This window comes from Aureobasidium subglaciale (assembly GCF_000721755.1).
Source record: "Aureobasidium subglaciale EXF-2481 unplaced genomic scaffold scaffold_2, whole genome shotgun sequence".
Lineage (NCBI taxonomy): Eukaryota > Fungi > Ascomycota > Dothideomycetes > Dothideales > Saccotheciaceae > Aureobasidium > Aureobasidium subglaciale.
In genome coordinates, this window is record NW_013566993.1 from 995808 (window position 1) to 1022264 (window position 26457).

General features: G+C 50.8%; 13 protein-coding genes across 13 annotated transcripts; 6 read left to right on the forward strand and 7 right to left on the reverse strand.

Moving 5' to 3' along the window:
• Positions 1–873: 873 nt before the first annotated feature.
• Positions 874–1863, reverse strand: AUEXF2481DRAFT_36383 (uncharacterized protein). The gene is made up of 4 exons (XM_013492022.1): positions 1775–1863; positions 1633–1723; positions 1347–1539; positions 874–1289 (listed from the first exon to the last, which is right to left on the reverse strand). Exons 1-4 carry the CDS (start codon positions 1806–1808, stop codon positions 1257–1259), a joined length of 351 nt encoding a protein of 116 aa, XP_013347476.1. The 5' UTR covers positions 1809–1863; the 3' UTR covers positions 874–1256.
• A 143-nt stretch (positions 1864–2006) lies between these two features.
• AUEXF2481DRAFT_36385 (uncharacterized protein) lies at positions 2007–3886 on the reverse strand (the record flags this gene model as incomplete). Its single annotated transcript, XM_013492023.1, has 3 exons — positions 2007–2068; positions 2125–3719; positions 3796–3886. 2 exons carry the CDS (start codon positions 3881–3883, stop codon positions 2485–2487), a joined length of 1323 nt encoding a protein of 440 aa, XP_013347477.1. The 3' UTR covers positions 2007–2068; positions 2125–2484.
• Positions 2035–2333, forward strand: AUEXF2481DRAFT_1905 (uncharacterized protein; the record flags this gene model as incomplete). The annotated part of the gene is made up of 2 exons (XM_013491773.1): positions 2035–2068; positions 2125–2333. The coding sequence occupies 2 exons, from the start codon at positions 2035–2037 to the stop codon at positions 2331–2333; spliced, it is 243 nt and encodes an 80-aa protein (XP_013347227.1).
• On the forward strand, positions 3778–4549 carry AUEXF2481DRAFT_36387 (uncharacterized protein). The gene is made up of 4 exons (XM_013492024.1): positions 3778–4104; positions 4161–4232; positions 4285–4359; positions 4414–4549. Exons 1-4 carry the CDS (start codon positions 4075–4077, stop codon positions 4480–4482), a joined length of 246 nt encoding a protein of 81 aa, XP_013347478.1. The 5' UTR covers positions 3778–4074; the 3' UTR covers positions 4483–4549.
• A 438-nt stretch (positions 4550–4987) lies between these two features.
• Positions 4988–6212, reverse strand: AUEXF2481DRAFT_62449 (uncharacterized protein; the record flags this gene model as incomplete). The annotated part of the gene is made up of 3 exons (XM_013492138.1): positions 4988–5393; positions 5443–6059; positions 6114–6212. 3 exons carry the CDS (start codon positions 6210–6212, stop codon positions 4988–4990), a joined length of 1122 nt encoding a protein of 373 aa, XP_013347592.1.
• Positions 6213–6750: 538 nt separating this feature from the next.
• AUEXF2481DRAFT_1909 (uncharacterized protein) lies at positions 6751–8937 on the forward strand (the record flags this gene model as incomplete). The annotated part of the gene is made up of 1 exon (XM_013491774.1): positions 6751–8937. One exon carries the CDS (start codon positions 6751–6753, stop codon positions 8935–8937), a length of 2187 nt encoding a protein of 728 aa, XP_013347228.1.
• A 1433-nt stretch (positions 8938–10370) lies between these two features.
• On the forward strand, positions 10371–11483 carry AUEXF2481DRAFT_1910 (uncharacterized protein; the record flags this gene model as incomplete). The annotated part of the gene is made up of 3 exons (XM_013491775.1): positions 10371–10859; positions 10917–11321; positions 11370–11483. The coding sequence occupies 3 exons, from the start codon at positions 10371–10373 to the stop codon at positions 11481–11483; spliced, it is 1008 nt and encodes a 335-aa protein (XP_013347229.1).
• AUEXF2481DRAFT_36391 (uncharacterized protein) lies at positions 11150–12788 on the reverse strand. The gene is made up of 3 exons (XM_013492025.1): positions 12573–12788; positions 11370–12461; positions 11150–11321 (listed from the first exon to the last, which is right to left on the reverse strand). The coding sequence occupies exons 1-2, from the start codon at positions 12645–12647 to the stop codon at positions 11535–11537; spliced, it is 1002 nt and encodes a 333-aa protein (XP_013347479.1). The 5' UTR covers positions 12648–12788; the 3' UTR covers positions 11150–11321; positions 11370–11534.
• A 785-nt stretch (positions 12789–13573) lies between these two features.
• AUEXF2481DRAFT_1912 (uncharacterized protein) lies at positions 13574–16634 on the forward strand (the record flags this gene model as incomplete). The annotated part of the gene is made up of 2 exons (XM_013491776.1): positions 13574–15645; positions 15695–16634. The coding sequence occupies 2 exons, from the start codon at positions 13574–13576 to the stop codon at positions 16632–16634; spliced, it is 3012 nt and encodes a 1003-aa protein (XP_013347230.1).
• Positions 16635–16661: 27 nt separating this feature from the next.
• AUEXF2481DRAFT_1913 (uncharacterized protein) lies at positions 16662–17356 on the reverse strand (the record flags this gene model as incomplete). The annotated part of the gene is made up of 3 exons (XM_013491777.1): positions 16662–16680; positions 16734–17077; positions 17129–17356. 3 exons carry the CDS (start codon positions 17354–17356, stop codon positions 16662–16664), a joined length of 591 nt encoding a protein of 196 aa, XP_013347231.1.
• Positions 17357–18581: 1225 nt separating this feature from the next.
• On the reverse strand, positions 18582–21255 carry AUEXF2481DRAFT_76954 (uncharacterized protein). The gene is made up of 2 exons (XM_013492155.1): positions 18871–21255; positions 18582–18814 (listed from the first exon to the last, which is right to left on the reverse strand). Exons 1-2 carry the CDS (start codon positions 20967–20969, stop codon positions 18775–18777), a joined length of 2139 nt encoding a protein of 712 aa, XP_013347609.1. The 5' UTR covers positions 20970–21255; the 3' UTR covers positions 18582–18774.
• A 463-nt stretch (positions 21256–21718) lies between these two features.
• AUEXF2481DRAFT_399697 (uncharacterized protein) lies at positions 21719–22131 on the forward strand. Its single transcript, XM_013492284.1, has one exon. It carries the CDS (start codon positions 21796–21798, stop codon positions 22063–22065), a length of 270 nt encoding a protein of 89 aa, XP_013347738.1. The 5' UTR covers positions 21719–21795; the 3' UTR covers positions 22066–22131.
• A 432-nt stretch (positions 22132–22563) lies between these two features.
• On the reverse strand, positions 22564–25338 carry AUEXF2481DRAFT_26324 (glycoside hydrolase family 3 protein; the record flags this gene model as incomplete). The annotated part of the gene is made up of 3 exons (XM_013491909.1): positions 22564–24326; positions 24382–24999; positions 25050–25338. 3 exons carry the CDS (start codon positions 25336–25338, stop codon positions 22564–22566), a joined length of 2670 nt encoding a protein of 889 aa, XP_013347363.1.
• Positions 25339–26457: the final 1119 nt, after the last annotated feature.

The window sequence follows — 26457 nt, forward strand, 5'->3', positions numbered from 1 at the left end:
GCGATACGTCACAGTCTGTTGGAACCAAAGTGTCTGCAGCCCAAGACGCTATGCCTCGCGTTGTGTTACGACAGCCGGGGACCGGGGGGGTTGCTGCAAGGCACTGAACAACAATGGTGTAACAGATCAAGACTTGGAAAAGCGCTCTTGAAGCCAGTTGGCATTCAACACAACAGAGTCTAAAGGAGTGTGTCAGTCGTACATCTTTAATGGCAGGGAGCCGCAGTCCACGTGTTGTGATGCAAATCGCCAGCACCGGATCGCGACAGACGCGGGAAGACAACAGACTCACACTACTATGAGGCTGGCGGCTGCAATAATCCCTCGGGTAATATGTGAATGTAGTTGCTGCCAGAAAATTAATGGACTGCCTTGAAGCCCAATGAACCGAGGAAGTATGAAGACGTCAAGATCGCGACGTAACGCTACAGAGTGTTCGAGCTGGACTGTGGGGCGGGACGAGAAATAAGATACCGAACCTGATGGCGTGCCTGTATCGATGTTTGGCGCGTAAGTCTGATGGCTATTTAAATCGTGACTGGCGGAGAATGTGATAGGCTGACAATGAAGGAGGAACGAACTGGTTCGCGTTTCCTGAGAGACGGGTGCGATGGTGGGGGATCACTTGCGCTTTCGATGATCTGGAGAACTGCTTCGGACAAAGCTTGGACAGCGGACCTGTCGCTGCAAGCTGCATCTGATTCTACAGCTCCAAAAAATGTGCCGCGGGTCTCCCCTCCAGAGCTTATCGTCACTATATCGGATAGCCTTGTTTACACATCTCGGATGGCAAGGTCGCAACGGATGACCTTGCAACCGTGCCTCATCTACTTGTCAATCAATCCCCCGCACAGGCTGCGTAGGCTTGGCGATATGTGGTTGATCATAAACATTTACATTCACTAGTCCGTGAGAGCTATAGAATCTAGCAACGAATCGAAGTCCTGCGGTCGTTCCATCCAAGCTGTTTCAGTCTTCTGTCTTCACGCAAGATTGTTGGACCAGCTAGCAGCAAGTTCGCAGAATCTGGTGGTGCTGCGACCCTTGCCGTAATGGCGCTTAGTCTTGCTGTTGGTGAACAAGACCGCTAAGGTAAGCCTTGTACTGACGCTCAACGCCCGGTCTCTGCCATCACCATGCACGACTTGGCTCTGGATGGCACGCTTGCTGTCAAGCTCATTTAGGCTTTCACCGGCAAGGATAAGAGCAGAGCGGGCAAGACATATACATTGCACCATGCAAATGTAGAAATGAGCTCATTGCGTGACAACCTGGATCTTGTTTTGACGCTGTAGATACATGTTAGCCGGCTTTCTCGTTTAGATTCTACGATCGAGTTTACAGACCTTCCACTTCTCAAGGTCTTCTTGCTTGGTAGTGTATTGTTTTAGCAGATCTTCAAGCACTTTTCTGAGACCGTCTGCGTTGGTCTTGAGCTGTGGCAGAACATCTTGCACTGTTCGTTCCACAAGGACTCCGTTGATCATACGGAAACACTTGCGATCGTCGGGCAGTGGCTCAAGTGTTTCTAGAACAAGTCTACTCCAATGTCAGCAACTATCGACCATGCGGTATGCAACTCGAGACTGTCAAAAGTTTCATGCATCAAGGTGGAAAGAAAATTGAACATACTTGTGCTCTTCTGCTTCAGTCTCGACATCTCCAATCTTTTGTGCGATGGCTTGGAGAGTTTCTTTGTAGTTGGAATATTGCGCCTGCAGCTCTGACATACCGGGTCAGCAAAGAGAAGACCACACATATGGCCAATACACACCCTGCTGCTTCTTGGCAGAAACCTGTTGCGACATCTGATTACAGTGATGTTCGGAATATTGACGTTGATCGAAACAAAACACAGGCACCAGTTAGGTCACAGGTGACATGAGAGCGGCGTTCGGAAAAGCCAAGACACGCTAGTGCTGTTCGACTGATGATTTGCCTCTGGCCATCACATCTACTCGCGCATCATAGCCAACCATTCCATAGAACAATCTCCATTACTGAACGACCCGGCCACCAGTGTCCGTAGCAATCATGCATCCCCATCTTCATACCAAAGACAACAAGAGTAAGTTGCCGAGTCAGGCTTCAAAGCACCAGTATTGGTCTTCTGACGACAACTAGACTGCGAGGAGGTCATGAATGCCCTCGAAGAATGTCACGCCCGCGGATTTCTCTGGAAGTCTATGGGCATGTGTACCAAGGCAAAGCACCAAGTCAACATGTGTCTGCGTGTCGAGCGTCTTGAACGCACTCGCCAGAACCGCGAAGTAGCCAAGGAGAAGCGAGCAAAGGTCGAATCCGTATGGGCCGAAATCGATGCCAACTCATGATTCGCAAGCCACACCGATATTACTGTCAATTGAGCAACTACACAGCGAGGCGCTAGGCGTTATGGAAAAAGGATCACATCGAAAAGGACACCTCAACTCTCTGATTTCCGTTATATTCATATCGTTGCGTGCAGGGGCAGCTGTGACAAGGCTACATACCCCAGTCCGACATGTCTCGACGCATGCCGCTACCCAGACCTGACGTCCCGAGACCCGGCCTCTCTGCTCCTTCTTCGTCGTCACTGTCGCTGTCCTCGGCGCGATTGATTCTGGGTATCTGGTGGACTCCATTTGCCTCGACGATCTGTTTGTCGTCAGGCTGGGTCTCCAGCCCCATGTCTTCCCTCAGCTTCTGGTATTTCTCGCCCGTCTCTTTCAGAGCTGCCTGAACCCTGACTTCTTCTTCGCCGATCATTGTCTTCTCTTGTACGAGGCTCTGCATCTCGTTTGCTTTGTTGGCGCGAACGCTCTCCATTTCCTCCAGTCGTTTTCGAAGCCTTTCGACGACGCTGTCCATTGTCGGCAGAGGGACAACCTTCGGTGGTGTCTGGGGTCTCGTGGATTCGGCCTCTTGTTCCCGTGCAGCATAGGTGCCATGGCGCGTTTGCGCAACTTCGAAAGCAGCATTACGTTCAGCCTCGCTTTCATCATCATCTTCGTCGTCGTCTGTTCCTTGTCCTTCCACATTGGCTATCATTGAGGCCATCTCGGCTCTACGTTTCTGGTCCTCTTCTTTCTGTGCCTTGCGGCCAAATGTGATGTTCCCATCAGTCGTGAAATCGTCAAATCCTTCAAGCATGTCTTCATCATCATGTACAAGACGAGTCTCCGGGTACTTTTCCTTGGGCTTGAGTATCAAACGCCCTTGATCGTCCCGTGTGACTGCGTCGTCGTCATCCTCCCCGTTGTCTCCATGGTCCTCTAGCGAGATGAAATCGTTCTCTTTGGCCAGACGTGCGCGACGAGCTTTCTTTTCCTGGATCTCGGCCGCGGTGGGTATAGCTGTAGGAGGCTGGTATCTCGATAGATCGGAACCGAATTTTGATTTGACGTCAACAGCGATGTTGGATAGAGAAGCTGTGTCTTCGTTGTCGGTTGTCGAGGCAGACGCAACGTCTTTGGGCGTGGCTGGAGTGCTCTGTTTCAGCTCATCCAGATGGTCTCTGTTGTAAGTCGGACGGTCCAAGACGGCATCGAGGGCTGGACGGAAGGCGACGTCGGAACGTTTCTCGGCATTCCGTTGGATGGCAAGACGAGAGAGGTTCGTACGCTTCGGAGTGACGACAGTCGAGTCGGTATTGTCGTCGTCGGCGAATGAGGGACGCAGGGAGGAGGATTTGCGGTGTTTCGCGGAGGGACGTTTGACGGTGGAGGAGGCGGTAGAGTCTGCAGCAGGTCGTCAACCGACTGTCACGACGAGCTTCGTTAGAGCTGGGAGACAGATGCGAGGGTGAGGACTGACCATTATTGCTCGACGTGTCGGACGGGGCATCGGCATCGTCATGGCCAATCTTGCGAGGTACGCGACGAGCGGCGAAGGACTTCTTCATGGTGCATGTGTATGTGTGATGGACGATGGCTGATGGCTGAGCTGGTGTTCCGTGTTTGATTTTCGGGCATGACGCGCGGGGACTTTCCACACGCGCAAGCCGTCGCAATGCCGTGCCCTGCGCTTTCGTCGTCTAGACTTTGGACGTCTTCCAATCCATCACTTTCTCGACTGATACATCTTCGCGCGATCATGCCCCAAGCACAGCCAGAGCTGAAGAAGGTGGCTTTTCCTGCTCGCTCCTACTTGTGCATGCGCCATGTCTAACAAGCCTCCAGTACCTCGACCGTCGCCTGTTCGTCCAGCTCAATGGCAGTCGCAAGGTCATTGGCGTCCTTCGCGGCTACGACGTGCGTCTACCAGTGACCCCGTTCATCGCGCTTGCAAACTCACCATCCACAGGTCTTCTTGAACATCGTCTTGGATGATGCCGTCGAGGAGAAGGCTGGCGGCGAGAAGGTCCGAATTGGCCAAGTCGTACGTCTACCCGCTCGCAGACCACCGACACCACACCTTGCTGATTCTTCTCAGGTCATCCGCGGCAACTCAGTTGTCATGTTGGAAGCTCTGGAACGCATGGACGAACACGACCGCCGATGAGCCCATCTCTCTCCCAGACCCATCTGCAGCCCCCGACCGTGATTCGACACACACACAGACGTTCGCTATCACGTCGCAACCTTCCGTCGCCCACATGCCGACATTTATCCCCGTGGACTGACAGGACCAATAGCCCGGATCCTATACACGTCCCAAGGAGCACGTCATACTCGTGTTAAACAATTCTCATGGCCCGTATCAAGAGCGTACCAAGCAGCGACGCCTTGGTACTATGAATCAAATACTCTTTCCATTGCCTCGTATATCTCATCTGCACCTTTCTTTTGGCTCAAGTGAGACGTCCGTCATGCTTTTTCTCGCGCGACTTCGTCACTATCCTCTACGAACATCTACACCTTGAAGTAGCACATGTCTCGATCATGGTCGGTCTCATCTCTCGAGACATCAACAGTCCTGGTCGGCTTGACTTGAACGCTTGCTGTCAGCTCGTTACGGACTTATGATTATCAAGGTAGTATGGATTACAGCATATCGTTTGACTGTGCTACAGCTTGGCCTTCGTACCCTGCTTGACTCGTTCTCTCTGACACTGCTGGACCAGATCCCAGCCTACCGTAGCAAAAGGTCGCATCTGTACAGCGTACTCCTGCGCGCGGGCGCTGCTCGCTTGCCTGAGAGCATATCTCGCCGCAATGCCTTGCATGATGATACTGCCGCGATAGATGCCGAATGCTTCACCCCATGTCATATCTGGTCGTGGATCCCATCCAGCCACTTGTCTATACCAATCGATACACTGCTGCTTTGTTGGTAGACCTGGTGTGTTACCTGGAAGGAATGTTTCGCTCCCTCTTCCAATCGATCGAGCTACTGGAGAATCGGCAGTGGTGAATGGAGTAAGCAGGTTGCTCAAGTCGGAAAGTGGATGGCCTATCGTTGACATCTCCCAGCTACGCTGATCAGCCAACGGCCACATACCAACCTTTTGATTCGACTTACTCTAGGATTCCAATGACTCTCGGTTCAGTCTTGTGAAAGACCACGTTGTCGATCTTGTAGTCCCCGTGGACAAAGCTACTACGATCCTGCGGCTGGGTGTCTTTGTCGCCGAAGAAAGCGACCATGTCATCGAAATGTGGAATCTTTCCTACTGGTTCGTTTGATTCAATGTCCACAGCCTTTGCTTGCGCATCCTGAATGGTGTTGAAGGTCGCAAGTTGGCGATTGTAGAAGCCATTCGCTTTTCCGTAAGATGCTAGATTCACTGAAGCTGGAGAAACTCGATGGAACTTGGCCAAGGTGGTGACTGCAGACCGCCACATTTCGTTCCTGTGCTCCGGGCTGACATCTGGCAGGCAGGGGTCTTCAATAATCCTACCATCCAGAAATTCCATGATGTAGAAAGCTGTGCCAACGACAGAATCATCCTCGCACAGACAATATGTTTTTGGTACTGGAACATCGGTCGTCTCCAAGGCATGCAAAATTCGGTATTCTCGTTCGACCTTGTGTGCTGTCTTCGATAGCAACTTTCCTGGGGGCTTTTTGCGTAGCACGTATTGCTGTTTGTCAGAGGATGTCAGGAGATACGTCGGGTTCGATTGGCCGTATCCGAACTATCGTGAATGAGTATGGCAATGTGCAAGAGCTGGGAGGGTAGAAGGATGTACCTGCTTAACGTCGAGTGGTGTCTTTATTTCTGGTACATGTTTCTCTAGGTAGTTCTCGAGCGACTTGATGTCTATGGTTTGTCGGATCGGACCCGCCATTGTGAAAGACTTGATAGTTTGAACGAGACAAGAGAGACACGAGACACGGACACAGGATAGAATGGTGTTTAGTTGAATGTATCTCTAGAGGAGCACTCGGGGCGTGGGGTATTATGGATGGACCGAACAACCTCGGTACGATTGAAGTCACAGGTTGATGCCATCATGTTGCCGAGTCATGCACGGGCTGTATCGTGTTTTCTGAGCGTAAACATTGAGCGCAAGTGGGAATATAGTAACGACCAGCCGATTTGCAGAACATAAGGCCTGCGCGAGCTCAGACCAAAGCACGATCGACATAGATGGTGTTAGTGGCTGGCTGCCCCTTTTGCGAAGGATGACAGGAAATGATTGGGCGACGTCTCTCATGCGGGCATTGGGTCGCAGGTGCTATGTGGTTGCGTGGGTAATCAGGGCCTGACGTGTCTTTGTGTCTTGCATCTTGTCTTGGGCTTGGGCTTGGGCTTGATAGTGGCGGTAAGAGGCAGATTATATCTTGTTGTTCTGCCACGCCAGGAGTCTTTCCAAGCTCCCAGTCATGTCGACACCACGGCAGCGCGTGCGGCCGTCAAACTCACCCATGCACACCACCGATGCTCAGCGCAAAGCTCGTGAAGCTTCTCTCAACGCCCTGACTGGAAACGCTCCTCGCTCACCTGGACCAACATCCAACATGGCCGACTCGTCCGTTGCCTTGGGCGACATGGTCAACGTGCCTGGCGACATGTACGGCACGGTCAAGTTTGTCGGGCCCGTCAGGGGCAAGCAGGGCAAGTTCATTGGTGTCGAACTGGCCAGCGAATTTGCTGCCAGAGGAAAGAACGATGGCGACGTCGATGGCATCCGCTACTTCGACACGGACATGCCTGGTGCTGGCATCTTTCTGCCTGTCCACCGTGCAGAGAAGCGCCAATCGCCTTCGCGCCCCCGTCCGCCCTATCCTGGCACCCCGACCACGCCGTCCCACTACCGTCTAGACTCATATACTCCTCCAACAGCTGCGATGCCCAACTTCTCGCAGTCAATGGGGCCTGGTGCCCGTCCTCCTAGTCCTCTGTCCAAGCTAAAGTCTCGTCGTCCATCCCTACCACGCCCCGAATCTCCTTTCCGCAAACAGCCCAATCTGGTCCCTACTCCAGCTCGCAACTTCTCCATGAGCCAGAGATCCGCCGTACCTCCACGATTCACCTCAAGTCCCGCACCGCCTCTGTTGACCACGCCTCGTGCTGCTAGTAGATCTGCAGCTCCTTCGCGCCCATATTCACGCACAGGCTCTCGTGTTGGCAATCGTGGCGACTCGCAACGCCCTTCGACTAGTTCCGCCGCCTCGATTGCTAGACGCTCTCCGTCGCGCCAGGTGGCGGTCGATCAAGATGGCGAAATCCAGAGACTGCTTGCTCAAATCGAAGAAAAGGACCGACAATTACAAGAGCAAGCTGGTTCGCTAGTAGAAATGGAAGCTAGCTTGAAAGAGATTCAAGACTTGATACCCGCCGATGGATTGGATGCCGACGAAAGCTCAGACGTCTATGAACTGCGTCAGGCTATACACGACAGAGACGACAAGATTCAATCTCTCATCGACGAGTTCGACGCCCACCGCGCAGACTTCCGGAGCACCATAGATACCCTGGAATTGGCCTCCGCCGAGACTGAGCGTGTGTATGAAGCAAAGATTGCTGATTTACTTGCCGAGATTCATGAACTGCGCGAACTTGGTCACAGCCGCGAGGATGTTGAGAACGTCGCGCGCCAGCTTAAGGGGCTGGAAGAGCTTGTTGCCGAGCTCGAGGAGGGTCTGGAAGATGCGCGCCGTGGTGAAGCAGAGGCTCGAGGAGAGGTCGAGTTTTTAAGGGGAGAAGTCGAAAGAGGACGGAGCGAACTGAGAAGAGAAAGGGAGAAGGCTGCCAGAGCATTACAGGGAGCCAAAGATGCAGAAGGCCAAAACCCCAGAGACAAGGATGTCGAATTGAAGGATGATGAAATCAGGGGTCTCAAGGCAATCATACACTCACTCAGCTCTGGTCCGGAGGCGAGTCCTATGGCACGACAAAGCCCAGCACCCGGACGCTTTGCCGACCCCGAAGAGTTGAAAAACACTCAGGCGACCGTTCAACAGCTCGAGCGCGAGAAGTCTGAGCTTCAAGGACTGATCGATCGGAAGGCCTTCCGTGAGGAGGAACTGGAGCGTGCAGTCGACCAACTAAGACGAGCAGCCGAGCAGGAGAGGGACAGTATCATAAACACCGAGGCAGCAGCCGAGGAAGTGCCACGCCATCATCTATCAAGATCCCCCGAAAACGTCAGATCTCCGACTCGTTATAGATCACCACGCAAGGACGAACAGAGATTGTGGTGTGACTCATGCGACTCCCCTGGACATGATACCAGGACCTGTCCCGATGCGGAAGGCGTCGACAACCATGAGAGTAATGGCGGCCATGAAGGTCAACCGAAGCACGACGAACCAGAACCAGAACATGAACTGTCCCAGTCCATGCAGGGTCTGAATGTTTCGGCGCCCAGCAGAGACAGGTATAATGACAAGCTCGAAGCACCCGCACCGCTTTCGCTACGGAAGACTTTGAGCAACAACAGTAACAACAATGTTGCAGAGAACACCAAGGACAGCAAAGACACATCCGAGATGGACAACGACAAATGGTGTGCACTTTGTGAAAAAGATGGTCATCTGGCATTCGACTGCCCTGACGAGCAGTATTAGATGATTCCCCAAAACATAGAATAATGACAATTGTGTATCAATAGAATCACATTGGACCGATTTCATACTTTATATCGTCTTTGTCTTTTCCTTCGAAACTGATTGATCATACTGCTTTCGTGTTTGCTAGCAGTTCATCGACTAACAGGACATCTGCCAGGACTTTCTGGACAACCAGAGTCGTCACAAACCACCTGGAGGGCTTTGACGTACTATGATCCACTTTGCCCTTGACTTCTACTCTGGTTCTGCCCATAGCATCTTCGTTGAGCGTTATTAGTAGCCCTGACTCTTTCGGCCCCACATCTAAATCTAGCACCGTAGTAATCTTATTATACCATGCCACTCGCCGCTCGACCCTATGAAGGACCCATGGCGCAGCGGTAGCGCGTGAGATTCCAGTTAATCAGTGGTGTCATGCCCACGTGGAACTACCTCAAGGTCATCCGTTCAAATCGGGTTGGGTTCATCAAGATCATAGGAGACTGTGAATCATGTTTTTGCTTATAAGGAGTCCTCCATGCATAAGATTTCTCGCTGTTTTGAAAAGGTGCAACATATGGGGAGTGTTGTGTAATCTGGACCTCGAGTGAAGATGTTTGACACGAAGAAATTGGGTGTAAACTGGAGACATCTTGACCTCTTTTGTCTTTTTTCTTTCTCTCCTACTCTACAGTAAATCATACAGCAAGACAAAGGGCTCCAGAGAGAATCAGTCTAAAGAGATATGACCAACTGGTGGTATGGTGCTGGGCACTGGTGGCCAAGATTTATGGCCTATCAAGAATCAATTGCTTCGCAAAGAGCAATCAAACTAGGCTAGGCCGGGCTCAACTTTGTTCTCTCGGTCGCTCAAACGGACGACCTAATTACGAACATACAACGATTTGTCTTCGGTGTCGCACATGGTAATCTGCTTCTGGGAGTCAGCTTCAAGTCATGCGCGCAGCAACATTGACTACCTACTTACTGTTGACCGATGAAATTACATGCTTGAGACCACGCGGCAGGTGTTGTCGCCAAAAGCTTGCTCTATCACCCTGCAATGTAGATCCTTGACAGTCCACGAGATATGCTTACCGTAGGGCACACGACGTCTCTCGACCAATAAGTCAAAGTCGTGCCTGACTAGTAGTAATGACAACTCGCTCCTTCTTCTTTCGACAAGCTTGACGTTACTTAAGACTCCAGTACATTGCTCTGCAACAACCACGCGTATGCCTCTACGGCACCGTCTCTTTGTGCCCTTGACCAAATTAATCTCCGTCCATCAATCACACTTTCGAAGCCATGTAACCGGATACCACATCAGCCGAAAGGCACAGATATAAGAAAGAAGAACCTGGACGATCACAATGTTTCGACATTCATCATCCTTTCCTCGTTCGTTCGTTCGTTCGTTCATTCATTTGTTATAACAAAGTCAGGCAAATATGCCTCTGTCCTTCGCTTCCGCCGCTCTTGCACTGGCCTCTATCGTACCTGCGCTCGCTGCTCCGGCCGGTGGCCTCCTCAAGCGTGCCGCCATTCCATCATATGCCCTGACTTATGCACCATACACATACCTCCAGAGTGGCGAAGGATGGTTTCCCTCAGACGTTGCTACTCATGTCAAGCACATGTCAGTCGATTACAACTACAAGAACGTGTCTGCGTCCGTGACCCTTGGGACATTGAACAACTACAATTCATCAACCTTTTTGACTAGCTACGATGACGTCGAGACCAACCCTGCTTGGCTCACCAGCACGTATGGTAAGCCCAACGGCAAGGGATACAGTGCTGCACCTGCTACTATCATTGTTGTGGAGAAGAGCGGCTTCGTCGATGTGTGTTACTTTTACTTCTACAGCTACAACCATGGCAGTCTGGTTCTTGGCAGTAGGGTCGACAATCATGTTGGAGATTGGGAACATAGTATGGTGGGTGACATTTTAAACTCAACTACTAGTTTCAGGATTGTTGACATGCACGCATAGATTCGCTTCTCGACTGCAGGAGTACCTCAGAACGTCTACTACTCGGCTCACAGTAGCGGAACTGCATACACATACTCCGCCGTCTCGAAAGTTGGCGTGAGACCCATCGTGTACTCTGCAGCAGGCAGTCATGCCAACTATGCCACAGCTGGCACCCAGAAGATTTACCCAATTGTTGGTAACATTGTGACTGACACCACTGATGCCGGGCCTTACTGGGATGTCGCACAAAACTACCGCGGCTACTACTACGACCCTGCTAGCAACACTGTCACTTCTGCTGGCGGAGTCGGTTTCGGTGCTACCGAGCAAGCCTCTGAGAAAGTTGATTGGCTTCATTGGGCAGGCATGTGGGGAGATGAGCAGTATCCTACCAGCGACAAGAGACAGAGTTGTGCACTTGGAGTAAGTCTTGTCCCAAACTTGACAAGTGACCATACTGACACAAGACAGATTGACGACCTTTGTCATTACCAGACTGGTCCTACAGGACCTCTAACCAAAAATCTCGGACGTACAGCTGTTTGCCAGAAGGAGGATGGATGCACAATCAAGACCAAGCTCTGAACATCTACCCTTATCTCTTTCCAGCCAATCTATAAGCATTCTACTAACATGTCATACCTGCAATGTGCCTCGCCAGAACATCGCCTCACTGTTCTCCGTAGCTGCTTCTGCCACTTCTTGTACACTTATGCCCTTCAAACCAGCAACAATGAATGCAACATGACTCATAGCACAGCTTTCGTTCCTCTCCTTGACCGTAGAGCCCATCTGAAATTTATCCTTCTTCTTACTCGCAGGCAATGCTGGCGCATTGGTCAAGTATCTCTTCGCCACTTCCGAGCTTGGTTGTATAATACCCCAAGGCGCGTCGGTCTCGAGTTGCAATTTATCCATGGGTATCGCAGCTACCATCTCCAATGACTCGCGATCCTTGAAGCTGAAACCATTAACACTTATGCCAAAGCCTATGGACACCAACCTCTCCATCTGTGCTTGTGTGCCGACAAACGAGTGAACCAGTCCTGACCTAGGCAGTCTTGAGGCGTATGCTCCCATGACTTCGACAAAGTCATCAAACGCAGCCCGACAGTGCAAAAACAGCGGCAGATCCCATTCCTGCTCGACGAAAAGGTCAAGCTGGTCTTTGAAACAGCGTAGTTGGGTCTCCTTGTCCGCATGATCTAGATGATCGTAATCCAAGCCCAATTCTCCAAATGCGGTCACCAGCTTAGGATCAGAAGACTTCAAGTCGTTAATCGCATTTGCCAGAGTAGAGAAGTACTCGCTTCCGTCACCTCCATTGACGTAGGGTTCGGAGGCATGATAAGGATGCACTCCGATGGTTATGCTGCACTGCAGTGGGTTTACGCGAGCAATATCGGCATTGGAGGTGATGTCTGGAAATGACATGCCGGTGAGCATTATTTTATCAACACCGGCATCTTGGGCACGATCGAGGACAGAAGAGAAGTCTGGTTCGTGATATTGCTTGTTGCGGTAGATGCCTGCGAATTCTTTGGCTGTGGCTGTTACTGCGACCTATAAGGTCAGTTGACGCTCTTGTCCAGAAAGAAAACACAAGACAGTAGACTCGTAAAAGGTTCGACGGGACGAGTTGGTAAGACTGCTGCTGCCATGATGACGACTTACATCTGCATATAACAACTTGCCCGACGGCCTCGAAGGAGCGGCTTCTGGAAAGCCATGGAGGATGCTCTCTCCCATGTTCCCGACAATTCTGATGCTTGATATTACAAACAGAATAACAGGATCAAGGCTGACCTACTCAAGTTCAATTCAAGGAGCTCCGATAGCATTTGGTTCTCTGCACATACAATTGCAACATGTAGTGGAGATAGCTCCGTTCACGGAAGGTCAAGGTGACATCCGAGCCGAGCTCGGCACGAAGTGCGAATGCCATCACAGCGTGTGCAGAGGACGCCGAATTATCTCTCGGAACATGTGCTACCTGAACAAGCCACTAGGTTTTACCCGTTGACCATTGAATTCTGTTGTGCAGCAAAGGCATAGTCCGTCGACGGCGGTAGATGTCAAAGTCGAACAGGACACACGCTGAGAGTCTGATCAACTCCGAGGACGATTTATGGAGACTTTGTGCAAGAATTGAGACCTCCCGGCAAGCGCAAGAAGCCGAGTCTCTTGCACAAGACGCACCTTCCTGCAAGAATTACAACTTTTCTGATACAAAACAACGCTGAGCCATGTCCCAAAGCCACGAATCGGCCGGTAATCGGTCCAGAGAAGCTGAGAAGGCGTGATGGTAGGCTCAAGGAATGTGTTCGAAGGCTGCACAAATAGACTTTGGCGGAACAGCTGCTACCGTCAGAGGGAAGATTGGCAGTTGCGGTCATAACAGTCGCAGTAGGTCAAGCACATTCACGGTAGGTCTCTGCTATGTTTCTCTTCCTTAGCTCGTATTCTCTTTCGTCTGAGTGAATACCAAGGCGCCACCCTCGATCGACAAACAGGGTGAAGGCCCGCCTGAACTTCTGTGTCGACGAAGTGTATACCTCGACTACTCCACCCGACCGGCAACGACAGCCATCTGGATTGCGACACCCGAATACGGATATCTTCCACCTCGCGATTGAACAGCTGTCGCACAGAAGCCGACACGACGTCGAACGATCATGTCTTCCGAGCGCGAGCCTAGTGGCTCCGCGACCGAGAAAGAGTCGCGCAATGGCAACTCGTCGCCCTTGCAACAGACCAATACAAGAGCGACTTCGACTGCACCGAGCAATAAGAAGAAGAAGCTTCCACCTTTCCTCGACCACTTCAATGCCCGTGATCTCAAGATCCTCTTTCGCTGCTCAGTTGCCTTTTGGGTAGCCTCGCTGCTCATCGTCATTGAGCCGACCCTGCAGACCTTTGGCAATGCCACTTTCTTCGGCTGTATTGTCATCATGTTCCTACCACCCTCTGGCGTTGTACTGGTCTTCCTTCTCGGAGGCTTTACTATGATCTTAGGTATGGGTCTTGCATGGGCTTGGGGTGTCATAGCCATGAAAGCCGCGCTAGCTACACGACCACAAGCAGAAACTCAGGCTAGACTGCAAGCTTTGGGTCAGCAAGCTGCAAGAAATGTCGGCGCTACGACTTATTCGCCTGTCAGCGTTCTTATTTACAACGGCTTTATGCTCGATAATCGTGTTACAGTCACATACTTCTGCATGCTGGGTCTGTTCGTCTATCTCATGGCTAGGCTGAGGATCAGGGTGCCCAAGCTTGCTCTTACTGCGATTTTTGCTTGGATCATCACCGATGTCTTCCTCACTATTGGTCCCTTACTTCCTGCTTTCCAAGGAACTATCCCTCAAGTGCTCATCAAACCCGCTGCTGCCGCCATCGCTATCAGTCTTGCCTGCTCCATGCTCATTTTCCCTGAATCAACTTCTCATATGACGCTACATGGCATGCACAAGCTTGTCACGTCCATGACTGGATCTCTCGATCTTACTCGAGGTTTTCTTGCTAATTATCCTGACACATCACACATGGAACCCATGCAAGGGCTGAGATCAGGAGTCCTTGGTGGTTGGGCTGCGCTAGAGCCTGCTTTTGGCTTCTTGTCATTTGACCTTTCTTTTGGTCACTGGAGCGCTCAAGATATTGCGTCCCTCAGAGAGCCCATACGTCGCGTCATGGTCGGTTCGATGAGCCTACTCGCCTTTGAGATCCTCCAGGGACGTTCTCGGGAGAGGATGAATGAACTTCGATCCAATGACATTAGGACGCAAGAAGCAACCGGATCAGAAGAACGTGAGAAGAAGTACACATACGGAAGGCATCAAGTCATGCAAAGTCTCAATCTCGTTGATGCTTTGCGCGACCCAGAAGTCGGCCAATCTGTTGCCGATTCCTACCAAGCATTATCTCATGCCAGTGACCCTCTTCTCGAAGCTTGCAAAGACACTTTCCAAGCGATCGCTCACAGTATAAACGAGAACAACAGCAGGAGATGGTTTGGCAGAATTTCCGCTGATGAGTTCGCCAAAATGAGGCAGTCACACGTTGATGTGCTCGAACATCTCCGCGAAGAAAAGGCGAAATTCCCAGATGTTGCCAATGAAGCGCTCTTGACATCGCACCAACATCTCTTTGACGAAAACGGCAGGTTTCATGGTCACACGTCGGAGAGGCATAAGCTAGTTGGCATGTTCTTTGGTTTCAATTTCGAAGATCGTCTCCTGATCTTGGCTGCAGCTCTTGAACGAGCCTTGGAGCAGATCACACTCATTGAAAAGGAGAGAAATACTGTTCGCTTGTGGTTTCCTACCGGATTGCGCAAATTCGGTGCCTGGGCCTTTGGTGGCTCCAAAGCGCCAGCTATCGGCGCTCCCTCTGTCGCCGATATGCCTCAAGCTGATAAGGCGACAATTGAGGAAGTACAGCAGAGTTTCAGGAGGGTGCATAAGCCCACAAGGAAACGCAGCAAGATTTCTGCCATCATACTTGGCTTTGGACACTGGCTGAGCAATGACGAGGGTATTTTTGCTCTGAGAATTCTGATCGCCACCCTTGCAGCAGCCATACCAGCAGTCTGCACAACATCATCAGGCTTCTACTACCGTGAGAAGGGACTGTGGGCTCTCATCATGGCACAAACAGGTACGGCTACCTTTTCCGCCGAATTCAACTTCGCCTTCATAACGAGAATTTTCGGAACGATTGCTGGAGGTGTACTCGGCATGCTTGGATGGTAAGTTTTCATAGTTCTATGCTCTCGTTCCTATAGCTAATCGTCTCAGGTACATCGGAAGTGGTAACGGACCCGGAAATCCTTATGGTCTCGGAGCTGTACTTGCCGTATATGCTGTTATCCTGATGTGGTTCCGACTTTACACTCCACCACCGCTTATACCAGCTGTCATGATCGGTGGCGCTACCGTCATTCTCGTCATCGGTTACAGCTATATTGACACTCACCTTCCTACTTACGGCAACCCTGGTTGGGGCTACGAGGTCTTCTGGCGCCGTACAGTTCTCGTACTCGTCGGCTTCGGTGTGTCGTTCATCGTTACTCTTCTTCCCTGGCCATCATCACTCTCACGAAATATCGCCCGCAGACTTTCTGGCGTGCTCGATAAAGAGGCCGATCATTACGCTGCGATTTTGTCGTCATGGTCAGAGCTCGATATTGCCGACAAACATACCTCTGCAATTGAAGCAGTCACCATACAGCTTGCAGGAGACTTGGGCTCATTAGGCGGCCCCATAGCAAGTCTGAGATTTGAATTGTCCTCGAGCGTATTCGACTCACAGACCTGTGGCAAGATCAAGTCGATTGCTGAGTTCATCAACTATCAACTTGCTCATCTTCACATTCGCGCCGCCACGCTCTCTCCAGAACTTCGCAGAAGATTTGCTATCGCTTCTGGCATTCTCGACCACCGCGCTATTGCCGATGTTATGGTTGTTTTGGGTATCGTGGCTCAGAGTCTGAAGACTGGTGATCCGTTGCCTGCGCGTCTACCAACACCGCTGCTCAAGAAGTGTCTAGAGCATGGACATGGTGCCGATGTTGAGACTTTAACTATCGACGTTCTCAAAAAGGAAGGAGTCCGCGGATACACTGTATGTATGAGTGCGTATCTGGGCTTCCTGTCTGGTATCGATGAGCTTGTCCTTGCATTGAAAGAGGCAGTAGGTGAAGCACATCATCTCCCTGACGATCTCAAACTTGCTTAGTATATCTTGTAATTTTTAATGCATATCTTATCGTTCTCCATGCCGGCTTTTCTCTGGTTCCATGCACTTCGAAGAGTATAAACACCATCAGCCGCTAACTTGTCCTTGAAAGCTTCGAGGCGCTGTAACTCAACGCCCCTTCTTTGCTCGCATTCTTCGACAAACTCGGGATTTAACAATGGCAATTGAGGCCATAGTTTGATATCCTGTCCCCAGATGAGCAACGTCTGTGTATCAATCTTCATGAGTTCGGCGATCAAATCCACTAATCTGTGCATTGCAGAATGCTCGACTGGGATTTGCCTCACCCAACTAAAAAGTTCGGACCAGATCAAGTAGAGGTAACCCTCAGATCCTGATCGTCGGGTTGCCGGATCAGGTCTCTCGGAAAGGTAGAGAGTATTTATCGCTACCGCGGCTCTACTTGCTGAGACGTCTTTGTCCTGGTTGATGTTGTCAGTGACTATTCTGATTGTGTCGATGGCAAGATTTACATAGGTGTCATCCGGTACATCTACGAGCTCGACCAAGATAGTAAAGACGGCTGTCTCGTTAGGCAGGGCATCGTCATCTTGAGAGTGGATGTGGATGGGTGGATGACCACATGTTGCTTTGAGTGCAGCATTTGCGGGGTCAAATTTTGGGTCGACACGACTCCTGAGGGCTTCAAGATTCTCGTCTTCTTGAAACATGGTTCCGTCAAAGTGGGAAAGATCGTCCATGATGTTGAGTTTCTGAAAGCGTTACTTCAAATCATTTCTCCAAGATCAATGATGGTTATGCTTGGTAGTGCGTACGCAACGCTCTGGCTAAGGGTCACGTCATGGAGCAATTCTGATCCTTCGTCATTTCTGTAGGCCTCCTGTTCTCGACATACGATACTCCTCAGCCTCTTCTTCTACGGTCTTCTCGAAACAAGTCATACGGACACTCTTTGTCCTGTCCTTCTGCACTTGGAATCCCGGCAATCTGATGTTCTGATCATCACGCACAACCTAAGCCAAGATGCCAGACATCCCATCCGCGAAAACACCACCTACACAATCATAAGAAGCCAATGTCTCACCTCTCAACTTGCGACACTCTTACGCCAGGCTTCACATGGCTCTCCTGAACCTTTCTGAGCAGAAACATATCCATGACGATCAATGTGTCGTCGGCCAAGCTCCTGCCAAGACCAATTTCACGCGACAGGCGGTTTGACTTCCCCACATCCAAGAACGCACAGGCCGCCGCAAATCCTTGGCATTAAAAAATTTCTGTTTGATTGCTTCGATGAGCTCACCATACCACCAGGAAGCAAAACAAAAGAAAACAAGCAGCTGTGTTTAGGAATAGCCGAAGGCGGGGCTCGAACCCGCGACCTTGAGGTTTGGAATATCTGAGAAGATAAGAGCCACACGCTCTACCGATTGAGCTACCCCGGCAGGTCTGATTGATCTAGTTCACTTGGTGAACTGGCTCGCTGACTTGTGGTTTCAGCGACAGTCTGACAGTATATATAGCGTGAATGACGCTTCAAGATCCTCAGGAGAGCTGTCTAGTTCACTGTCGATAGTAGGTGTAGGAACGTTCTTACAAAGAGTATGATAACGTCTCAAATACCGAGAGCACAACTATCATACTTTCAGATAGTATCGACATCCTTGAAGCATCACTAGAAACACATTTCAAGTCAGACATCCTCCCTTGACGAAGAGCGATTTGGGGATTTCGATCGATGTTGCCTGCTGGTGCAGAGAAAATCCACTCAGAATGGGAACGAGGAGAACTGTGTGGTAATACCGCTGTCAGAGAGGGACTGGTTTATATAAACCTAATGTGTTGTTGATCTTCACGTTCCTAGACACATCGCCAGGGTCGTACCCGCACCAACCAGCTTAGTACACCAAGGTTCATGAACTTCGACCCTTCAGAAAACGACGAGCAATGAGACTTGGTTTGCTTCNCCAGCCAATAGACCATAGGATTGATCACAAGTGATGCTCTGTAAAGGCAGGACATTTACTTGAGTATCTACCAATGTATCAAATCTGTCTATCTGTCTAGATCGTGGACATCCAATTTCACCACGAACAAGCCGCTCCATATGTCCTCCAATAATGTATGTTCAGTCTTCTCTCTAGCTTCTACAATTTTATCAAGACGTCGGTTTGAAGGGGCTCTGCACACTACCATATCTGTTTCTCTTGGTTAGCAATAGCATTGTAGACGATGAGATGAGAAAATGACATACCCCTGGGGACAAACTGAACCCAATGCTACACTCCCGCTGCGGATATAGCAAGCCTTGGCCTTTGCACACGCAATATTAGTGCAATTAGGACTCTTCACACTGCTCTTTCCCTGGTAAGTGTTGAATGTACTGGCCAGTGTGGTATTCTTCTCAATTTGCTCAGAGACCAAGTGCCAGAAAGTCGCATTCAATGGAGCTTCGGCGGGCCAGTTGATGCTTGGACCGTAAGTGTCCCTGGTGTTGTACTCGAACTTGAAAGTTGGGCCTGTGCTATGGAGTTCCGAGAATGACTCAACATCAGAGTAGAAGGTGTAGGCTTCATAGACGTTCCAGTCGCCTGTATCGACTTCGTAGCTGCGAAAAGCCGAGTTGACGTTTGTAAGTGGAGTGATACTAGGACCTACCCACGCAGTATTGAGGGCGTTGCCAGCAGACTGGTTGGTTCCGTTATTGGCGTAGTAGACGTAGGCAAAGTCCTCGTGCGTATGGCCGAAGAAGACATTGGCAATGACATGAGGCGAGTAGCGGTCAATGATCTGGTAGAACAGATCAGTGGGATTGGGCATGGGATTAGTGCCATCCCAACCGCTCAAAACATGGCCCAAGATCCAGACGCGCTCGCCAGCGTCCTCAGCAGCCTGAAGCTCTTGAGTCATCCAAGCAAACATGCCCGACTTGTCTGGGTTGGGAGTATCGATCAGGTTGAGGAAGTTGGATTTGTACCAGAAATCGGTGTTGAAGGTGATGACGCGAAGACCTTGAGGAGTCTTGACCGAGTAAGCACCATAATGTAGGCTAGCTTGTTTTGCAGCAGTTGCATTGAGCCATCCCTCTTCGTGCCAGAGTCCCGCAACGTGATCAAAGTTCCATGACATCTGCATACCAAGATCCCCCGGGAGACTGTGAGGAGCGTCTATTGCTTCAGGATTGGTATCATGATTCCCAAGGACTGCATAAACAGGCGACTTGTGCATAAACTTCTTGAGCATGTCGTAGATTGACAGCTCTGCATACTCGACATATGCTCTGGAGAGTTCTTGCTGGCCTTCATGACTGACGAGATCGCCAGTGTAGATGCTGAAGCCGAATGGATTCTGCTCGCTAGTACCAGTAAGCGGCCCGATGGAGTCCAGAGCCGCTACGACCAGACCGTATGGGCTATCACACTTGAAGTCGCCATAATATGGTGCTGGAAGAGATATTTCACCAGTCGGGAGGGCAGTGTTGAAATTATTGGCGCGACAACAAAGAGAGGACGTGCAATTAGCTTCACTGCCGACTGCGTATCGAGGATCCAAGTGAATGTCGGACATATGAAGTACCTTGATACGTTTACCACTGGCCTTGGGAACGGTGTAGTTGTGTGGTTTCGGTTTCGGGAATAACCCAGTTGTGTTCAGTGGACTGGTCTTTGGCATTGAACAGAAGTTGGACGATATTCTGTTGCAGATGTACTGACCATCCAGACCAGACACATCAGACAATGCCAGAATTTGAGTCCAAATGGCGCCAAAGGTAGAAGCCTCGAAGTCTTCCTCGCAAGTCTCGTTATCATGTAGCTTGAATTTCTGGCACAGAGACACCATCGTGTTAGGCAGAAGTTCGGGAGCCAATTGAGCTGCAGACTTCGCAACTGTCAGGCCGGCGATACATTTCGAGCAATTAGTGGTGAATTGATCGCTTGTGATGATGTCTTCAACTTGAGAGACAATGCTTGCAAGGATAGCTTGCTTTCCAGCAGAGGTGAGATTTGCAACTGGAGCAGGATATGAGACTGGATCGTCATTCTCTTCCGAGATTGTATCAGGGGAGGTCAAGTTTAAGGGAAACGTGATGTTCAGGACTGGATCGTAGAGTGCTGGCTGTGGCTCTGCTGTAGCCACAGGCTTGACCCAATATGACGAGAACACAGATGTGGGAAATCCAGATGAAGCGACGTGCGAAGATACAGCTCCAGAGGGTAAATTCTGTGCAGCATTGACAGAACCTATCCAAATGGCTGCCGGAAAGATCAACTCGCGCAGTCCCATGGCCAGTGATTGTGGGATGGAGGAAGAGATGTACAACCAGATATCATACAGAGCTGGGTAGAGGTCCATATGTACCTGACAAGCTCATGTTCAGAAGACTTGCAGCATACTCGTATTAAGACTGCCGTCTCTCCCGGCAAAGAACCATGTCATACCCATGTGAAGGCTGTAGACGCAATTGGCGGCCAGGTTTGGAACACGTGGGCGGGAAGCAGTAGGCTTTGCCGCGATATGCTCCGCTACTTTGACACCTACATCATCGAACGCGTCCTCGCAGATTCAACATGCATCGCTGAAATAAAGCAAGGAAGATAACATGTTTCGAGTCGAGCTTATCGAGACTATGCGACTGCTGTCATATACCGCGTTGACGCGCCGACAAGATTTCGCTCGCCTTGTCCTTGGGGATAAAACGCGGCCGGAGTGTCGGGACGGCGTTCCGTTGAGTTTCGAGTCTTGCGCCGCCAGGTGCCGTATTATGCGTGTTATGCAGCACATATGCATATATTGGGGAAGTTGCGGAGGAGCTGTCGACAGTGCGATTGGTTCGGACCGACATCTACACAACTCTTGGTGTTGCTTCGCCAGACATCAGTCCGTATAAGAACGTTGCGTAGGTACTTTCCAGACGCGAGGCTTGTCAATTTCTTCAACTTGATTTCTTTTTTTCATTGATCAACGAGTCTTACTGCAAATCAGTAAGAAACATGGAGCCCGCTAAGTCGAAGAATGAAGCCATCATTGCTCGCGCCAAAGGTCTGGCTAATGTACCATGGTGTGAAGAATATGAGAAGATGATTTCCGGGATGCTGTAAGTACCTGAAGTCTTGTCTATCACTGCGGCACAATCAAAGGACATGCTGCCTTTGATCCAAGTCAAAGTCTGAGGTTCATCATGACAGAATCAATTACTGACATTAATAGCTACAATGCTTTCGTTCCAGAACTCTTGACTGGTCGCTTCCGTGCCCGAAAGTTGGCATCACAGTTCAATGCACCGATCTCAGATGAAGCGACAGAAGAAGAATTGATGACACACCGCGGCGAACTTCTCAAGAAGTTCTTTGGTTCTCTCGGCAAAAACAGCTTTATTGAACCACCGCTGAATGTGGACTATGGCTGCAACATCCTGATTGGTGATGACTTCTACTCGAATTTTGGGTAAGCATACACACTCCGATCACTGCTGTACGGCTTGTTGATAGATTCTCAGTCTTACTATCCTCGATTGTTGCTTGGTAGAAATCGGTGATAGAGTCTTGTTCGGACCTGGCGTCAACATCCTGAGTGCGACCCATCAGACCGATGTACAGTCTCGTCGCGATGGTGTCGAATTCGCTCTCCCAGTGGTAATCGGAAGCGATTGTTGGATTGGCGGAAACGTAAGCATCCTGCCCGGCGTGACTATTGGCGAAGGATGCACAATTGGCGCAGGTTCGGTTGTCACAAAGAGTATACCGGCATTCTCGGTCGCTGTAGGGTCACCAGCAAGAGTCATCAAGAAGGTTCAGGAGGCAGAGCCCGTGCCAAAGAAGTAGATCTTTGCAACAAAGAAGACACGACTACAAGATTGTGATTGGTAAATGTAATTATATTATGGACTAAGTTGTTAATCTAAAGCTAAAGCAAATCTCTTTTGGACTCGTGATCATAAAATCGTCGCTTAAGCGAGTTGAGCAGTGAGAGGAAGGTTTCTCGAACTGCTACCAACGTACACGTTCTTGGTGTAGTTGCTGACGAACCAATCCTGGGCCTCAGGGCTCCAGTTCATGATATCTCTTCTCATGATGTCAGCCGAGAAGGTGACAGTCTGATTGGGCTGAATGCTCAATCTCTCGAAACCTCTGAGCATCTTGACGGCATCGTAGGGGCCACCGAGTGAGACGTAAAGCTGAGGAACCTCGACACCAGCGACCTTACCAACGTTCTTGATCTGTGTGGTGACGCGGTAGATGACATCCCAGAGAGCGGGGTTACCACCAGAAGGACCGGACGCAGGGAGACGAGGCTGAGGAGCAGAATCGACAGCGCCCTCGGGAACAAAACTAACATCGCCGTATGGAGCATACTGCGACTGACCAGCAGCGGAAGAGAGGTTGGTCGAGTTGATCCAGGGGTAAAGGTACAGAGGAACACGAGAGAAGTTACCAGGGAAGACGTGGTCGGCAGGGTTCATGCTGATGTTACCATAAGTCTGCGCAGCAGGGGTCATGCCAGTAGTAGGGACGTAAGAGCTGACATTGAGCTTCTGAACCTTGATGCCGCTGTAGGTGAAGTTGGTGTACGAAAGACCGAAACCGAACTCGTAGACGGGTTCAATCTCCTGCTTGTCGAAAGCTCTGTAATCAATGAAGATGCCTTCCTTGAAGTTGGTCTGGGGGATCTTATCGTTGGGAGTATACAAGACGTCAGTACCGTAATCGGAACGCTTGGATGCCATGGTGAAAGGAAGCTTGGCGCCAGGGTTGACACGACCGTAGAGGATATCGGCGATCGAGTTACCAGACTGCTCACCAGGGACACCAGCCCAGAGAATAGCGGTAACATTAGGGTGGTTGCCATACTCTTCAATGAGGACGGGACCGACAGAGTGGATGACAAGGATGGTGTTGTTGCAGGTAGCGGAAACGTTGCGGGCGAGCTCATCACCACCTTGCCAGAAGGTGAGGTTGTTGCGATCACCGAAGTTCTCCTCGACCTGGAGATAACCTTCACCACTGTCACTGTTGACGAAGACAATAGCGACTTCGGCCTGCTTGGCCAAAGAGTAGGCCTGGTCGAGGTTGGAGTTGTTGCTAAGAGACTGGTAGAGACCTCCGTTCTGTCCAACGACCTCGTTCTGGATGGCAGTGTCAGGAGTGATCAGGAAGGGGAAGTTAGCAGATCCAGATCCCCAGGCCATACCGAGAGTACCAGAGTCACCAGCACGGTCGGTGAATCCGTTGGGACCATTGACGTTCTCGAAAGCGTCCTCGCCGAGAACAGCAGTGAACTTCTCCTTTCCGGTAAGAGGGAGGGCGTTGTTGACATTCTTGAGCAAGACGGTAGAGGCGGCGCCCAGCTCGCGAATGAGCTTAGTGTGGTCTCCACGGACATCAACGTGCTGGTTGATCAAGCTGTAACCCTGACCAACGGCATTGTGCGAATAGCCGTAGGTGTCGAGAGAGTAAGAGTTGAAGGAAACAGGAACCTGGTTCTTGTCACGTCCGACGTAGTAGTAAGCGGCGAGAATGCGGACGGCAGCATCGTCCAGTCTCCACTGGGGGACGGTTCCGTTGACAACAGCAATAGTCAAGTTAGAGCCAAACATAGCACCACCGTGATTTCCGAACTCCTGAACCGGGTCTCCAGGCATGCTCATATCAAGACCAGCGAGGATGGAGGAAACGCCGGAGTGTGTTCCATACCAGTCTGAAACAACAAATCCTGACCTCTTGTGTTAGCGGTGGTCATTGCAAGATGAAGATACCAAAAGACTTACCTTGGAAACCAAGTTCATTTTTCAGGAGGTGGTTAAGGATGTAGCTGTTCTGGCAAGCCTGAGATCCGTTGACCTGGTTGTAAGAGCACATGATAGATGTGGCACCAGCTCTGATACCATCGGCGAAAGGCCACATGTACAACTCGTGGAGGGTGACATCGTCCAAGTTGGCGGTAACACTCTCGGTGACGTTGAAGCCCCAGTTCTTGGCCTCCTGAGATTGGCGGAAGTGCTCCTGCTCATAAGCGATGAAGTGCTTAGCGCTGGTCATTACGCCAGCGCTCTGAATACCTTTGATCGACTCGGCGAACATAAGACCAGTAAGGTAAGGGTCAGGAGAGAACCCTTCCCAGTTTCTGCCACCAGCTGGCGCGCGACCAAGAGGTCCAGCAACAGGGCCGAGTTGCATATCAACACCCTTACCGTAATGCTCCTGACCCATGGCACGGCCGCGAGCGTAGGCAAGACCACGGTCCCAGGTGGCGGCAACGTTGACTCCGGCAGGGAAGACAGAGTTGCCATCGGTAAGACGGACTCCGACGGGAGAGTCTTGAAGACAGAGACCATTGATACCGTGACGAGGGACAGAACCAGTTTGACCGACACAGTTGCCCTGGTCTATATGATTGTTAGTACTGGACGAGGGATTGGTAACATGCTTCGCTTACTAGTTCCAACACCGCTGGTCAAGTTGACCTTTTCCTCGAGGGTCAATTGTGAAACAAGAGCGCGAGCCTTTGCGTAGGACTCCTTCCAGTCGCCAGAACCCTCACCCCGAGGGCTGGGGTACTTGGGAGGACTCCATTGGTGGCTCTTGGAGCCCTCGATGGTGTAAGGATTTTCTGACTCAAAACCAGGGTATGTTGTGTTAGGGAATGGGGAGCCGTGGTTGCCGAATTGTGCATTCACCAGCGAGACTCCTGCCGAAGCAAGGATATAAGAAGTAATGGAAGGCATGGTGTGAATGTCCCTCAGAGGCGAGCTGCTGATGGCTGCTCAAACACTGGATCATCAACACCCTTTATACCTGTCTGACTTGATCCATGGAGATCCCATGTCTTACCAGCCCTCACGCGGCTAACTTCCCAGCCCACAGTTTGTGCCTCTCGATTTCAAAAAGTTAAGCAATAATGTGACGTGGATACCTGACTTTTGGTGTGCACGGGCGTGAGCTCCAACCTCTGCCCCCAGAATGAAGATCATCTCCCCACTGGAGGCCCCATGGAAAACGCGGACAAATTCTGGCAACGATTTTCGGCACTGAACATCACGAGTGAGAAGCGCTGGTGCTCGTTACTGCATGCGCCGCTCAAAGGTCATCTCGGCACTGCTTTCTCAGTACATTATCATACTCTTGCTGTATCTGGGCACAAAGTAGTCGCCGCAATAATGATAACAACAGCATTGTCAATCGTGAGTAATAGGGTCGAGCAGGCCACCTACGTAGCATCCCGTTTTGACCATGCCCGGGCCGTAATAAGCCACACCTTTTCGGTCGGATGCGGCGGCATCATCGCCAGCCGACGAAGGTCCTCTTCGAATCTGCCGACCGGCGACCGATGTTGATGGTGATGATCGCTTGGATGTGGTGATCGTCGCATGAAAACTTGGGTGCGGAAAGGCCTCGATCTGGTCAAACCGACGCGGACAGAGTGACAGGCCTGCCGATTGTCTCGCGTGCCTAGTCCGACCCAACTCGCAATCTCGAGATATATGAATAATAGCGTCAGTATACCATTGCAAGCCACAGGCTGAACCAAGCACGACAAGGAAGCTTGAGAAGCAAACAAAAGGTACCTAAGCCCCATTTGATTTGGTGACGTGCGACAAATTAGAAAGATCATGATGCTTTCATGGCGGTCTCCACGAACACCCACCAGCCGACAGCCCCCACTTCTGACTCGACTTTCACCAAGACCGGATAAAAGTGGGTGATCTTCGGCGTGCAACGATCTCCATCATTCTCCACGAACTCACAGAGACATCTATCCACTTTACTGGTCCGTTACGAATGCCCGTCGGCAAGTTTGATGTACCTCGTCAAAGAAGCCCTACCGCCGTCTCTGCAAGGATCAC

Bases quoted from the DNA above. Each gene is read 5' to 3' on its own strand.
- AUEXF2481DRAFT_36391 (XM_013492025.1), bottom strand. From the start codon at position 12,647: ATGGGAGAGAGCATCCTCCATGGCTTTCCAGAAGCCGCTCCTTCGAGG. The intron at 12,462-12,572 runs GTAAGTCGTCAT...CTGACCTTATAG, and splicing joins GCAAGTTGTTATATGCAGAT to GTCGCAGTAACAGCCACAGC.
- AUEXF2481DRAFT_399697 (XM_013492284.1), top strand. From the start codon at position 21,796: ATGACAGAATCAATTACTGACATTAATAGCTACAATGCTTTCGTTCCA.
- AUEXF2481DRAFT_76954 (XM_013492155.1), bottom strand. From the start codon at position 20,969: ATGGACCTCTACCCAGCTCTGTATGATATCTGGTTGTACATCTCTTCC. The intron at 18,815-18,870 runs GTATGTCATTTT...CAAGAGAAACAG, and splicing joins GGTTCAGTTTGTCCCCAGGG to ATATGGTAGTGTGCAGAGCC.
- AUEXF2481DRAFT_36383 (XM_013492022.1), bottom strand. From the start codon at position 1,808: ATGTCGCAACAGGTTTCTGCCAAGAAGCAGCAGG. The intron at 1,724-1,774 runs GTGTGTATTGGC...CCGGTATGTCAG, and splicing joins TTCTGCCAAGAAGCAGCAGG to AGCTGCAGGCGCAATATTCC. The intron at 1,540-1,632 runs GTATGTTCAATT...ACATTGGAGTAG, and splicing joins ACTGAAGCAGAAGAGCACAA to ACTTGTTCTAGAAACACTTG.
- AUEXF2481DRAFT_36387 (XM_013492024.1), top strand. From the start codon at position 4,075: ATGCCCCAAGCACAGCCAGAGCTGAAGAAG. The intron at 4,105-4,160 runs GTGGCTTTTCCT...ACAAGCCTCCAG, and splicing joins CACAGCCAGAGCTGAAGAAG to TACCTCGACCGTCGCCTGTT. The intron at 4,360-4,413 runs GTACGTCTACCC...GATTCTTCTCAG, and splicing joins AGGTCCGAATTGGCCAAGTC to GTCATCCGCGGCAACTCAGT.